Here is a 13,244-nt window from a genome sequence, read left to right on the forward strand (position 1 = left end):
ATATCAACTTAAAGTAATAAGAGTGGTAAAGATAAAATGTATCAAAACACTATATAAGTATGTCCTAAGCAAAAAGGGACATAATTCATTAAATATTGGTACCAGAGTTGTGCAGCTTGTGTCATATAGTGTGGGTGATGATGTTGAACAACTATTTTAAGTTTGAATCAAATCCATTCAGTAATAACAGAGACAGATTGAAAGTGCATCAAAACTTTAACCTAAAATTCTAAGTAACAAGAGGGCCAAGATGGCCCTAGGTCGCTCACCTGAGAAACACACCATAACACAACATATTAAGCAGAGTAAACATGTTTGACCTAGTGATTTCATGGAAAAAAATATTCTGACCAATTGTCATTAAAACTGGAGCAAAAATCTTAAGTATAAGTAAGTATTTTCTTTGATTTGACCTAGTGACCTAGTTTTTGACCCCAGATGACCCATATTCGAACTTGACCTAGATTTCACCAAGGCTATCATTCTGACCAAATTTCATGAAGATCAATTGAAAAATACAGCCTCTATCGCATACACAAGGTTTTTCTTTGATTTGACCTAGTGACCTACTTTTTGACCCAAGATGACCCATTTTCAAATTCAGCCTAGATTTCATTAAGGCTATCATTTTGACTTAATTTCAGGAAGATCAATTGAAAAATGCAGCCTCTATCGCATATACAAGCTTTTCCTTTGATTTGACCTAGTGACCTAGTTTTTGACCCCAGATGACCCATATTCGAACTTGACCTAAATTTTATCAAGGGAATCATTTTGACCAAAATTCATGAAGATTAATTGAAAAATACAGCCTCTATCACATACACAAGGTTTTTCTTTGATTTGACCTAGTGACCTAGTTTTTGACCCCAGATGACCCATTTTCAAATTAGGCCTAGATTTCATCAAGGTTATCATTCTGACCAAAATTCATGAAGATTAATTGAAAAATACAACCTCTATCGCATACACAAGGTTTTTCTTTTATTTGACCTAGTGACCTACTTTTTGACCCCAGAGGACCCATATTTGAACTTGGCCTAGATTTCATCAAGGTAATCATTGTGACCAAAATTCATGAAGGTTAATTGAAAAATACAGCCTCTATCGCATACACAAGGTTTTTCTTTGATTTGACCTAGTGACCTAGTTTTTGACCCCAGATGACTCATTTTCAAACTTGGCCTAGATTTCATCAAGGTAATCATTGTGACCAAAATTCATGAAGATTAATTGAAAAATACAGCCTCTATCGCATACACAAAGTTTTTCTTTGATTTGACCTAGTGACCTAGTTTTTGACCCCAGATGACCCATTTTCGAACTTGGCCTAGATTTCATCAAGGTTATCATTCTGACCAAAATTCATGAAGATAAATTGAAAAATACAGCCTCTATCACATACACAAGGTTTTTCTTTGATTTGACCTAATGACCTAGTTTTTGACCCCAGATGACCCATTTTCGAACTCAGCCTAGATTTCATCAAGGTAACCATTCTGACCAAATTTCATGAAGATAAGTTGAAAAATACAGCCTCTATTGCATACGCAAGCTAAATGTTGACAGACGACAGACAGACGACAGACGACAGACAGACGCCGGACATCGAGCGATCACAAAAACTCACCTGAGCATTGCTCAGGTGAGCTAAAAAGGGGGAATAATTAATAAAAAAATTGGTGCCAGAGTTATGCACCTTGCGTCATATGGTGTGGGTGATGATGTTGAACAACTATTTTAAGTATGAATCAAATCCATTCAGTAATAACAGAGACAGAGTGAAAGTGCATCAAAACTTTAACCAAAAATTCTAAGTAAAAAGGGGAAATAATTCATGAAAAATTGGTCCCAGAGTTATGCACCTTGCATCATATGATAAGGGTAATGATGTTAAACAATTGTTTAAGTTTGAATCAGATCCATTCAGTAATAACAGAGATAGAGTGAAAGTGCATAAAACTTTAACCTGAAATTCTAAGTAAAAAGGGGAATAATTCATGAAAAATTGTGCCAGAGTTATGCATCTTGTGTCATATGATGTGGGTGATGATGTTGAACAACTATTTTAAGTTTGAATCAAATCCATTCAGTAATAACAGAGGTAGAGTGAAAGTGTACCAAAACTTTAACCTGAAATTCTAAGTAAAAGGGGAATAATTCATGAAAAAATGGTGCCAGAGTTATGCATCTTGTGTCATATGATGTGGGTGATGATGCTGAACAACTATTTTAAGTTTGAATCAAATCCATTCAGTAATAACAGAGGTAGAATGAAAGTGTACCAAAACTTAAACCTGAAATTCTAAGTAAAAAGGGGGAATAATTAATGAAAAAATGGTGCCAGAGTTATGCACCTTGTGTCATATGATGTGGGTGATGATGTTGAACAACTATTTTAAGTTTGAATCAAATCCATTCAGTAATAACAGAGATAGAGAGAAAGTGCATCAAAACTTTAACCTGAAAATCTAAGTGAAAAGGGGGGATAATTCGTGAAATATTGGTGCCAGAGTTATGGCCCTTATGTCAGATGATGTGGATGATGATGAGGAATAAGTATTTCAAGTTTGAATCAAATCCATCAAGTAATTACAGAGATATGTTGAAAAAAGAGAAAAAGCACCAAAACTTTAACCAAGGTGGGGACGCGGAAAGACGCCGACGCCGGGGCGAGTAGGATAGCTCTCCTTATACTTCGTATAGTCGAGCTAAAAACAAAGTTACCAAGTGGATCCCAGGTGTCATCAAAAGAGACACCAAAGCATGGGTACCAGAGCAATTATATCCATTTCCTCATTTAATAAATGCATGGTGTATTCTCACTGTTACATGAAGAACATATCTTACAGGGTTTTTGAAAAGATCTTGCATTCAACATTCTCGAACACTAATAAACTAGATACGTGGGTCAGCTCACTGCAGCTTTTTAACACAGGGTACCAGGCATTCTGGCAGGAATATTACTCTCCACTCTGGATGATGGCGATGATATCTCAAGAGCATTTTATCTTATACTCTAAAGTTTGTGGACTGGCTGAGAAATTATCATATATTCTAACATGACCTGATTCATTTTCCTATTAAACAAAGAAGGCTGAAAACGGTGTGTTATTCTACAACAATTTGTTTTTCTGATGTCACAATTATTAAGTCATAACGTCAAATAGCACAGTGGCGCGCTGGAAAAGAAACCAACAGAAAACAGGCAAATATTTAATGAATGTTGTCAAGGATATACTTTAAAATCCTTGCTAACATGTTAGAATCGGAATAATATATCTTATTTACTAGTAGTAATTTGCTCTTGAATAAAATCATTATTATGTTGTTCAGATGCGTATAATTATTCCTTCACATCTGAACTCCAAACAGTGATTTTATTCAGCTGCAAATCACAAAATGAGATATATTCTTTCTTAAACTACCATTATTTATAATCTAGAAACAATAATTTCACAATCAACTCTGTTTATGAAATGTAATAGAAATGCACATCTGGTCTATTCACCACTGCATTTATGACAATATCTTACCATCAGATATAGACGAGCCAGGACTTGAAAGATCCATGTCGGATTTGTTTTGGGATTTCTGATTGGTCAATGCAGCCCACTGACTCACCCACTTTGGAGCATCACCGGGCACTGTTGGGTTCTCCTGAAAATATAAATAAAGGTTGTGCACTATTGGCATACAGCTGATAAAGATTCAATAGTAAAGTTAACCTTCAGCCTGCTGGTCGCAAGTAATTCTGCCTTTGCAACCAGTGCAGGCTGATCATGGTCTGCACTGTTCGCTATTCAGTCAGTAAATATTCAGTGAACACCCTTCTGATTAACAAAAATGGTATGACCCAAATTGAATGACAGACCAGTCCATTTAAGAAATTTAGCATGCTTCTATGATTGCACCACTTGTAAATATTAAAAGAATACTTACAGTTAAATATACTAATACCAAGTTATAATATTTTCAGTTTAAAGTCATATATGAATGAAACTCATCCAAGAGACAAGCAAAAAACTCTTTGATCTTTAAACAGAACAAAACTTCCTTTCTTACATATATAATTATTTCTTATGCCGGAAAACTCCATCAACAAAGAAAAGTTCAAAGTCCCACACTACTTTAAGTTTCTATAAATTATAAGCTGATACCAATTTCAGTTATGATTTTAAACACAGGTTTTTGTATCAAATACCACTAGCATTGTCTATAACCATATTGTGTGTAAAACAATAAACAATAATATTCAATTATCCTGATTCTATCTCAGTGGAAAACTGATCACCTCGCAGAAATCTGAATCTCTAAAATGTATAATATATCTCAAATGATAATAAATGCGCCGTGCCATGGGAAAACCAACATAGTGGCTTTGCGACCAGCATGGATCCAGACCAGCCTGCGCATCCGCGCAGTCTGGTCAGGATCCATGCTGTTCGTTAACGGTTTCTCTAATTGCAGTAGGCTTTAAAAGCGAACAGCATGGATCCTGACCAGACTGCGCTGATGCGCTGGCTGGTCTGGATCCATGCTGGTCGCAAACCCACTATGTTGGTTTTCTCATGGTGCGGCTCATATACATAATGTATGAACATACTCCACAACGTATACTGTTAGATCAGTAATCTCTGTGAGATCAAAATTTAATCTCGAGATTATAACTCCCAGCAAGAAGAGACAAACATTAAGTAAGATAAGAGATTATCTCTTCCATGTCGCTACATATATAATATACATGAAGTAATCTTCTAACAGACTTATAAACCACAATACACACTAAGAATAACAAAATACAAGATTTAATTAAAGGTTTTTGCAAAGGAATGCAAATAATTACAGGGCAGAAAAACTTACTTAAAATTATCTACATAATTATACACAAGTATTAACGAGAAATGGCAGTTGTTACAAAACTATCCATTTCTCTATTTTGAAGTCACTCTCTACTGCTTTATAGTAAAATATTACTTGCCAATGTTAATGAGAAATTTAAATACATAGGCAAATATTTACACACACTGTTATTTTAGAATAGTTCAACATTATAAACAATATTTTATAAACAGGAAATGAGTATTTTCTTTAAATTTCACATTTAAGTTTTGTACTTTTGCTGAGCTGTTTATATCAAATTATGTTTGCTGACCTTTGTTCATACCAAGTTATATTGCTGACCTTTGTTCATACCAAGTTATGTTGCTGATCTTCGTTCATACCAAATTATGTTGCTGATCTTTGTTCACACCAAATTATGTTGCTGAACTGTCTATCATTACAATCTATGCAACTGGCAGGGCAAATTTTTAGGGCGAAGTCTAAATTTCAGACTAATAACATTAATAAATACAAGCCAGAAGTGTTCAGGTATGTGAAGTTTTAAGGAAAAGCACTTGCACGTATATTCTATTGATTCATAGCCCTTTCAAAATTAAAACACTTACAAGACAATCATAGTAATTCCATCCAACTTTGACATCCATTAGAACACTCATCAACTACCAAATTTTATATCCCATTTACATATAATACATTGTATTTCATTTTTTCTAAGTATGCAATACGACTGGCAAGTCCTGGTGATAATCACTGTTTTTATAAATAATTTCTCCAGTCAGTATGACTGTATAAATACAAAATGTAGTTCGACTAATACTTTGCAGATAGGCACTTAACTTAAAACATGAAATATTCCGGGCCGTATGAACTTAACCGTTAATCCTGTAGCATATAGATAAGCTGCCTATGCATTTATAATTCAAAATGGATTTAAGCATTTCTGTATTGGGTATAAATTGTAAAGGTACAAGAGCGTGTTTGCTCGCGACAAACGAAGGCGAAATGAAAGCCAACAAAAGCTCTATACAAACCTTGTATATTTTCACATATTTTTTTACTGTCAATAATCAAAGCAAGTGTGAAATATAGCTTTGTTAATTATTACTGATTTATGATAGATCTTCAGTTTAACATGACCTTTGAAAAAGAAAAAAAATCTCAATGTTTACTGTATCCTTCCTAAAAAGTTATTTATTATTTGTAACTTAAACTTTCATAGAATTGAAATAAAAGAATATCTTACCAAATTTTTAAACTTACAAAAACTGTTTTAATTTTAACCAACTTTCACATTTCTGAATTTCACAAAGATATCATTTGCCTCTATCACAAATGTTATGACAAAATTTGCACAAAACTGTATTTTCGTTACATCTAGTATATCTTGACTTGAATTATAAATTCATAAAAGATGGGTGTATTTAAGTGTTCATATAATGACTTTCTAATAATATGCATGGAGTTGAACATTAAATATGAGTCATCATACATATAGATATAACATGTATATTCATAACTTTTCAGGCTTAAATGTTTGGTCAATTTTATAACTGAATGAATGAAACACAGTCCTGACATTGTTGAGCATGAGGTATGAGGAATCTAAAAGACAAATTACTGATTAATATCACTGTCAGATGTAGGTAACAGTCCAAATTCTTACAATATCTTACATTTCTGAAGTTTCCAGTTCTGGTTAGACAGATCAATATGTTTCCAGTTCTGGTTAAACATCACTATGTTTCTAGTTCTGGTTAGACAGTGATATGTTCCCAGTTCTGGTCAGACAGATCAACAAGTTTCCAGTTATGGTCAGACAGATTAATACGTTTCCAGTTTTGGTTAGACAGATCAATATGTTTCCAGTTATGGTCAGACAGATTAATATGTTTCCAGTTTTGGTTAGACAGATCAATATGTTTCCAGTTATGGTCAGACAGATTAATATGTTTCCAGTTTTGGTTAGACAGATCAATATGTTTCCAGTTATGGTCAGACAGATCGATATGTTTCCAGTTTTGGTTAGACAGATCAATATGTTTCCAGTTATGGTCAGACAGATTAATATGTTTCCAGTTTTGGTTTGACAGATCAATATGTTTCCAGTTTTGGTTTGACAGATCAATATGTTTCCAGTTTTGGTTAGACAGATCAATATGTTTCCAGTTTTTAGTTTTAGTTAGACATATCAATATGTTTCCAGTTTTAGTTAGACAGATCAATATGTTTCCAGTTTTGGTTTGACAGATCAATGTGTTTCCAGTTTTAGTTAGACAGATCAATGTGTTTCCAGGTTTGGTTAGACAGATCAATATGTTTCCAGTTTTGGTTTGACAGATCAATATGTTTCCAGTTTTGGTTAGACAGATCAATATGTTTCCAGTTTTCAGTTTTAGTTAGACATATCAATATGTTTCCAGTTTTAGTTAGACAGATCAATATGTTTCCAGTTTTGGTTTGACAGATCAATAATTATGTTTCCAGTTTTGGTTAGACAGATTAGTATGTCTCCAGGTTTGGTTAGACAGATCAAAATGTTTCCAGTTTTGAGACAGATGCAGTAAGCCACAGGTTCTTAAACCCTTTCTGCCCTGGCAGCTCATATGTATATTTCAATTATAACTGATAAATTCCTAATTTCTGTCATAAAATAGGCCTACGGAAGGACAAAATAAGTACTACAGGTAAGCCTAGTTTAAATGGTTTGGTAAGTATGCTTCATTAAGAGAACCCCACTGCAGTAGAGCTCAGTTTCCATGAAAAACGCCTTATCGTTGATTAATCATGATGAAAATCAAGACAATATTATGTTAATTACTTCTAAAAAAGGGTAAAAAGCAACATTTCGAGTTTTAGGCTGTAACATAATGCCAGTAATTCTTGTCAATTTTTCACAAAAAATCATTTAATATGCAAATTATTAGACAAATGTGGCAATTATGCTAGACTTATCTTATTCTTATGTCAAAATTTCTTAACAATGACAAGTTCTGTCAACAATCATGTCATAAACAGTTCATTTAAGATTCCTGCATGCAATAATTAATTGGTTTAAAGGCAAATTCTGTTTTTACATTAATATAACTTTATGCTGATACCAACCTTCAGAAAAATATTTTCCGCATTTCCTTTCACAATATTGTTATTGTTTTCTTCAATAAACTCCATTATTTTCACCATATTTGAAACAAATATCCAAGAAACACTCAACACTGAAAACCACAGCACAATTCTATGTTTACATTTTTGTCTACACTTGCACTAATTAAGTCTAAAGAAAGAGGTAAAACCACTTCCAGTTTGTAGTTGTCACTTTGTTTTTATACTTAAAAAACCATGTTCCTACGGAAACACAAAAAGCATAGACTTCATGCAGTGTATATTACTTTTGTGTATCATCCAAGCGTACTAAAGTTGTTGTGTATCACATCTTTTTAAGCTGTTTTAGAATTTTATACATTCTAACATATCTGTACTGTAAACACGTTTTTATCGTGTTTAAACATAGAGATTGTTTAAATACAATAACATGTTTTCTTGATTCTAAAGATAACCTAAATCATCTACCTTTTTATCCAAGATTTACTGAAACCTAAATGCTCTACCAAAAATTGTTAACTTGTAAGAGAAAATTCAATATATGAGCCGTGCCATGGGAAAACCAACATAGTGGGTATGCGACCAGCAAGGATCCAGACCAGCCTGCGCATCCGCGCAGTCTGGTCAGGATCCATGCTGTTCGCTAACAGTTTCTCTAATTCCAATAGGCTTTGAAAGCGAACAGCATGGAGCCTGACCAGACTGCGCGGATGCGCAGGCTGGTCTGGATCCTTGCTGGTCGCATACCCACTATGTTGGTTTTCCCATGGCATGGCTCATATATCAGAGCTTAATGATGATTTTGAAAATCGGATCCCCACCCTTCCATTACCATTAAATCTTATCTTCCGACTCTTTACGGGCATACACAAATCAAAATTAATGTATATCCTTAACAACCTTTGAATGAATTTACATCATATGTGATGATTGATAACAGTTTTGCATGAATACATGAGAAATGAGTGTATAAATAGTAACAAAAAACTACCTGGTTTGGTTTTTGGGAGCGTGATCTGATTGAAGTTAATGATCCATTATCAAAATTACTTAAGTAATGAACAAATCAACGATGTTTCCTGTTCAGAACGAAACTTCTTACTTTTGTGACTTGAACAATTAGCATTTACCTTAAACACTAGAACACTACCGGTAATAAAGACAAATCAATTTGAAACTGGTATGTTGGAGCAGATTTATTACAACATAAAATTTTGCACTGTCATAAGATGCATATGCTTTGATGTAATATACATAATAAGACCATTTTATGTAACATCACTTACATGTAGTTCTAAAGGTTTGAAGAAAATTATTTCCTTTTATATGCAATAAAAGAGAGCCATTAAATTCATGAAACAATCCTACTGCTCCAAAACAGGTATTCTTTTAAGTGTCTAAATTAATACTTTAAATGAAATGCAAATGTATTTTAAAGTTAAAACAAAATATGCACTGTGTCTTAAAAGCCCACATGCTTCACTTGTATAACCATTCCTAGTAGTCTAGTCCGATTTTGCAGATATATGCTTATTTAAGAAGTTACGAGCATTTGTTAGTATTTGGTCCAACATACTTTTTTAACATATTTTGGGCATGCTGAATCCAAAATATAAGTTGGCCATCTGGCAAATGCCTCTGAAAGGGTTAAAAATAGGGGCAAAAAAGACCACTTGTTTTTACAATTTTTATTTCCATTGATATTATTTTATGAACAAATGTTTATCTTTAGATATGTTTGAAAATACTGTTTCATATTTTTGTATAATTGAGTTAATAATTTATCAGTAAACTATTTTACAAGTTAAAATTGTACTTCAGGGGCTCAAAAAGGGGAATTTGAAGACATTTTAATTTTTTAGAAATATTCAACGTCATTCAAAGAATGGAAAAAAAAATGAGAATAAGTATAAGATTAAAAGATTAAAAGCTTCTGCCGGAATTTTGTCAAAAAGAAAATAATACTTTTGATGAAATGCATTTTTTAGAAAAATCATTTAAGACAAAAATAATGGAGAAATTAAAACTTTTAAAAATTAACATAACATTGTCTTTAATAGAGAAAAGAATAACATGTATAACATTATGTAATCTTTGTAAGATTTTATTGAACAATAAACTTTTTAATACCTAAGCATCATAATAATTGGTGAAAATTAAGTGTGACAGGGATTAAGATTATGGCTAATATGAACTTAATTAATATAAACAATCCAGGTCTCTGTTACAATAATAATCTGAGTCTGATCATGTTATTGTAAAGTCCTTATCTAAACACTCTGGAATGCTTTACCTGTTAATTAATCTACATTAATTCTGACAAGGACACACTCTTTTGTGGTCATTACGGTTTTAGAGGTGTCAAGAATACCTCATGGAATCACTGCGTTTTGCAGGATATTTTGCAGGTAGGAAAAATTTATATGTATTTTTCCTATAAAATTTTAGAAATGCTTTGTTTCATAGACATCGTTAAATTTTAATATTTGGTGAAATTGCATTTATTTTAACTTTTAATATTTGTGATAGGTTTAGTAAAAAGTATCTGTTAAAGCTAGCTTTATATACAAGCAAGAGCCCTTGATATGGCATTCCATCTATTTCGGAATAATGCAGATACTCGTCCAACCTGGTCATCTTTCAACCAGTCTATCTGTAGAACTGACTCAAATATGACAAAAGTTGGATACATGCCGATTATACAAGCACCAGCCCATGATATCGACACATTAAACACTGTTGTTCAGAAGTGTATGCATATATCAGAAAGACTGGGGCAGTCACATACAGTTATAACTGTAGACCAGGCTCTTTACTTTAAGCTTATGGACTTGAAATGGGCAGTGCCTGCATACAGGGACAAGCTTATACCTAGAATGGGTGGTTTGCATATATCAATGAACTATCTGAAAGTAATAGGTGAGCATATGAAAGGGTCAGGTTTACATGAAATATGGGTTGAATCCAATATTCTGGGTCCTATAGCCGCATATCAGGTCTTGGCAGAAAAGCACTACAACAGAGGAATGAGGGCTCACAAGATAACAACACAGGCTCTCTGGACATTGTTTCTTCCACAATTACTGACTTACATTGAAGAAAGAGACATTAACTTGCATGGGAAATTAATGGAAGTGAAGTATTCTGGGAGCGTAGAAAATCTTGTAGCTGGATTGCAAAATGACAACTTCAGAAGCCACCTTGACGATTTTGTTAAGAATGATCAAAATCCTAACTACCAGTTTTGGTGGGCATACCTGGAAATGGTTTCAGTGCTTCTGATGTTCATGCGAGCTGTAAGGGATGGTCTTTGGGATCTATACCTATATGCGTTTCGGTGCATGTTCCCTTTATTTCATAGGTATGATCATACGAATTATGCACGTTGGGGAAATGTCTATCTGGCAGATGCACATCAGCTTCCTCAAGAAGTGTTGCAAGAGTTCAGAAATGGCAACTTTGTTGTTAAGAGGTCAAACTCAAAATTCAATCAGGTGGATCCTGATCAAAGTCAAGAATATCTGAATTCAACTGGGAAGAAAGGTGGAGGAATAATTGGTATATCAAGAACCCCTACAGCTTTGACTAGATGGTCTTTATCGTACAACCTGAGGTCTCCTATAAGCCTTCTTACCAAGTGTATGTAAAAAGTCAATGACGAAGACATACTTGTGCATAAGGAAAAATCAAAGAGCAGGCAAGCTGTGGACCAGCAAGCTGAAGAAGCAGTTCTAAATGTATTACAAAGATATAATGTGGCTGATCCACATCTGCAAGGTGAAAGTTTGCTGAATGTAGCAACTAAAGACATAGTAACTGATACCATAGAAAAGTCTCTACTGTCTGCCCTGCAATTTGGCCAGGAAAAACTTGATTGTTTTGTAAGAGAGAGACTACAGTTTGAAAACAGTGATAATGTATCAAAAGTTCAGCTACGTGATACAATCAAAAAGAATAATCCATCTACATTTGCTTCTTTGTACATCAGTGATAAAGCATCGAAGTCAACAGTTGAAAAGGGCAAAATATTAAGAGCAGATCGAAATACACTACATCGTTTAGTGACAGCATATAAGGCAGGCAAAGATGTTAATATGGAGGAAATACTAAAACATGAACTGTTGCCAGTTCCAGTTTCCATTTCCGAAACCAATGGAACTCTCAAAACGGGCAAACAATCCATATTGCTGGATGAGCTTGTCAAGGATATTGAGTTGAGTGACCGAATAAACATACAAGGAAAGTCTGCATATATTGTCGATGGTCAAGCTTGAGTACAAAGTCTGAAAATAGAAGGAGAAACAACATTTGGTCAGTATGCTGATTTATTTGTTGCTGCAGTTTTAAACAAAGGAAAAAAGTATGAAAGAATAGATGTAGTGTTTGACCGATATAGGCATCACTCAATAAAATCAAACACCAGGAAACAACGCACAAGGACATATCAACCAGTGAGGAGAGTAATTGAAAGTAGGGATGTACCGTTACCAAAAGTCTGGAGTAACTTTTTAGCACTTCCTGCAAATAAAGTTGACCTGGCTAGATTTTTATCAGAGGAGCTGATCATGCAAGCCCCTACTGAAAAGACATTGGTTGTTGGTGGTGGCTTTCAGGAAGAAGACATTGTTGAAAGCAATGTCAGTGACCTAAATTTGGATGAATTAAAGGCTAAACATGAGGAAGCTGACACAAGAATTATTCTTCATGCTGTTCACTGCAGTAAGCGATCAAGTTTCAACACTGTTGTTGTTTCTGCCAGAGACACTGATGTATTTTTGCTCTTACTGTGCCATCTGCAGGAAATAAATACAACAGTATGGATGATGGATGGAACAGCAAAAAAATGAAAATACATTCAAGTCAACACAGTGTTAGATAAATTATCAATAACTGAAGAGTTACGTAGAAATTTACATTCCTTCCATGCACTCACTGGCTGTGACACAACATCGTATTTCTGTGGAATCTCTAAAAGATCTGCATTTAAGGTCATTATAGGCAATGCAAAACTGATAGAAGGTCTCGGATATGGACAACTGTCTGATGAAGTAATGAAAAACTGTGAATACTTTATTTGCAAGATGTATGGCCAAGATACTGTTGGTACTGACAGTGCTCGAAATGTTATGTTTGGCAGGTCTACAAGTCCTGAACACATGCCCCCAACCAGTGATGCTTGCTCATTTCACATTAAAAGAGCTCATTATCAAGCTCTGGTATGGAACCAAGCAACTGTTCCTAATCCAGATCTGCCTGCACCTACTGACACGGGATGGTAGGTGGCAGATGACACACTTAAG

At 34.2% G+C, this 13,244-nt stretch overlaps 1 protein-coding gene across 12 annotated transcripts in view; it reads right to left on the reverse strand.

The window, feature by feature from the left end:
* The window catches only part of LOC123531546 (centrosomal protein of 170 kDa protein B-like), a 163,444-nt gene that overhangs the window by 17,333 nt on the left and 132,867 nt on the right, over positions 1-13,244 (reverse strand). For all 12 annotated transcript variants that reach the window (XM_053553235.1, XM_053553237.1, XM_053553218.1 and 9 more), the window contains one exon: positions 3,537-3,660. In XM_053553235.1, coding sequence (XP_053409210.1) covers positions 3,537-3,660 — 124 coding nt within the window. The remainder of the gene's footprint in view (positions 1-3,536; positions 3,661-13,244) is intronic.

Source organism: Mercenaria mercenaria, chromosome 1, assembly GCF_021730395.1.
Source record: "Mercenaria mercenaria strain notata chromosome 1, MADL_Memer_1, whole genome shotgun sequence".
Taxonomy (NCBI): domain Eukaryota; kingdom Metazoa; phylum Mollusca; class Bivalvia; order Venerida; family Veneridae; genus Mercenaria; species Mercenaria mercenaria.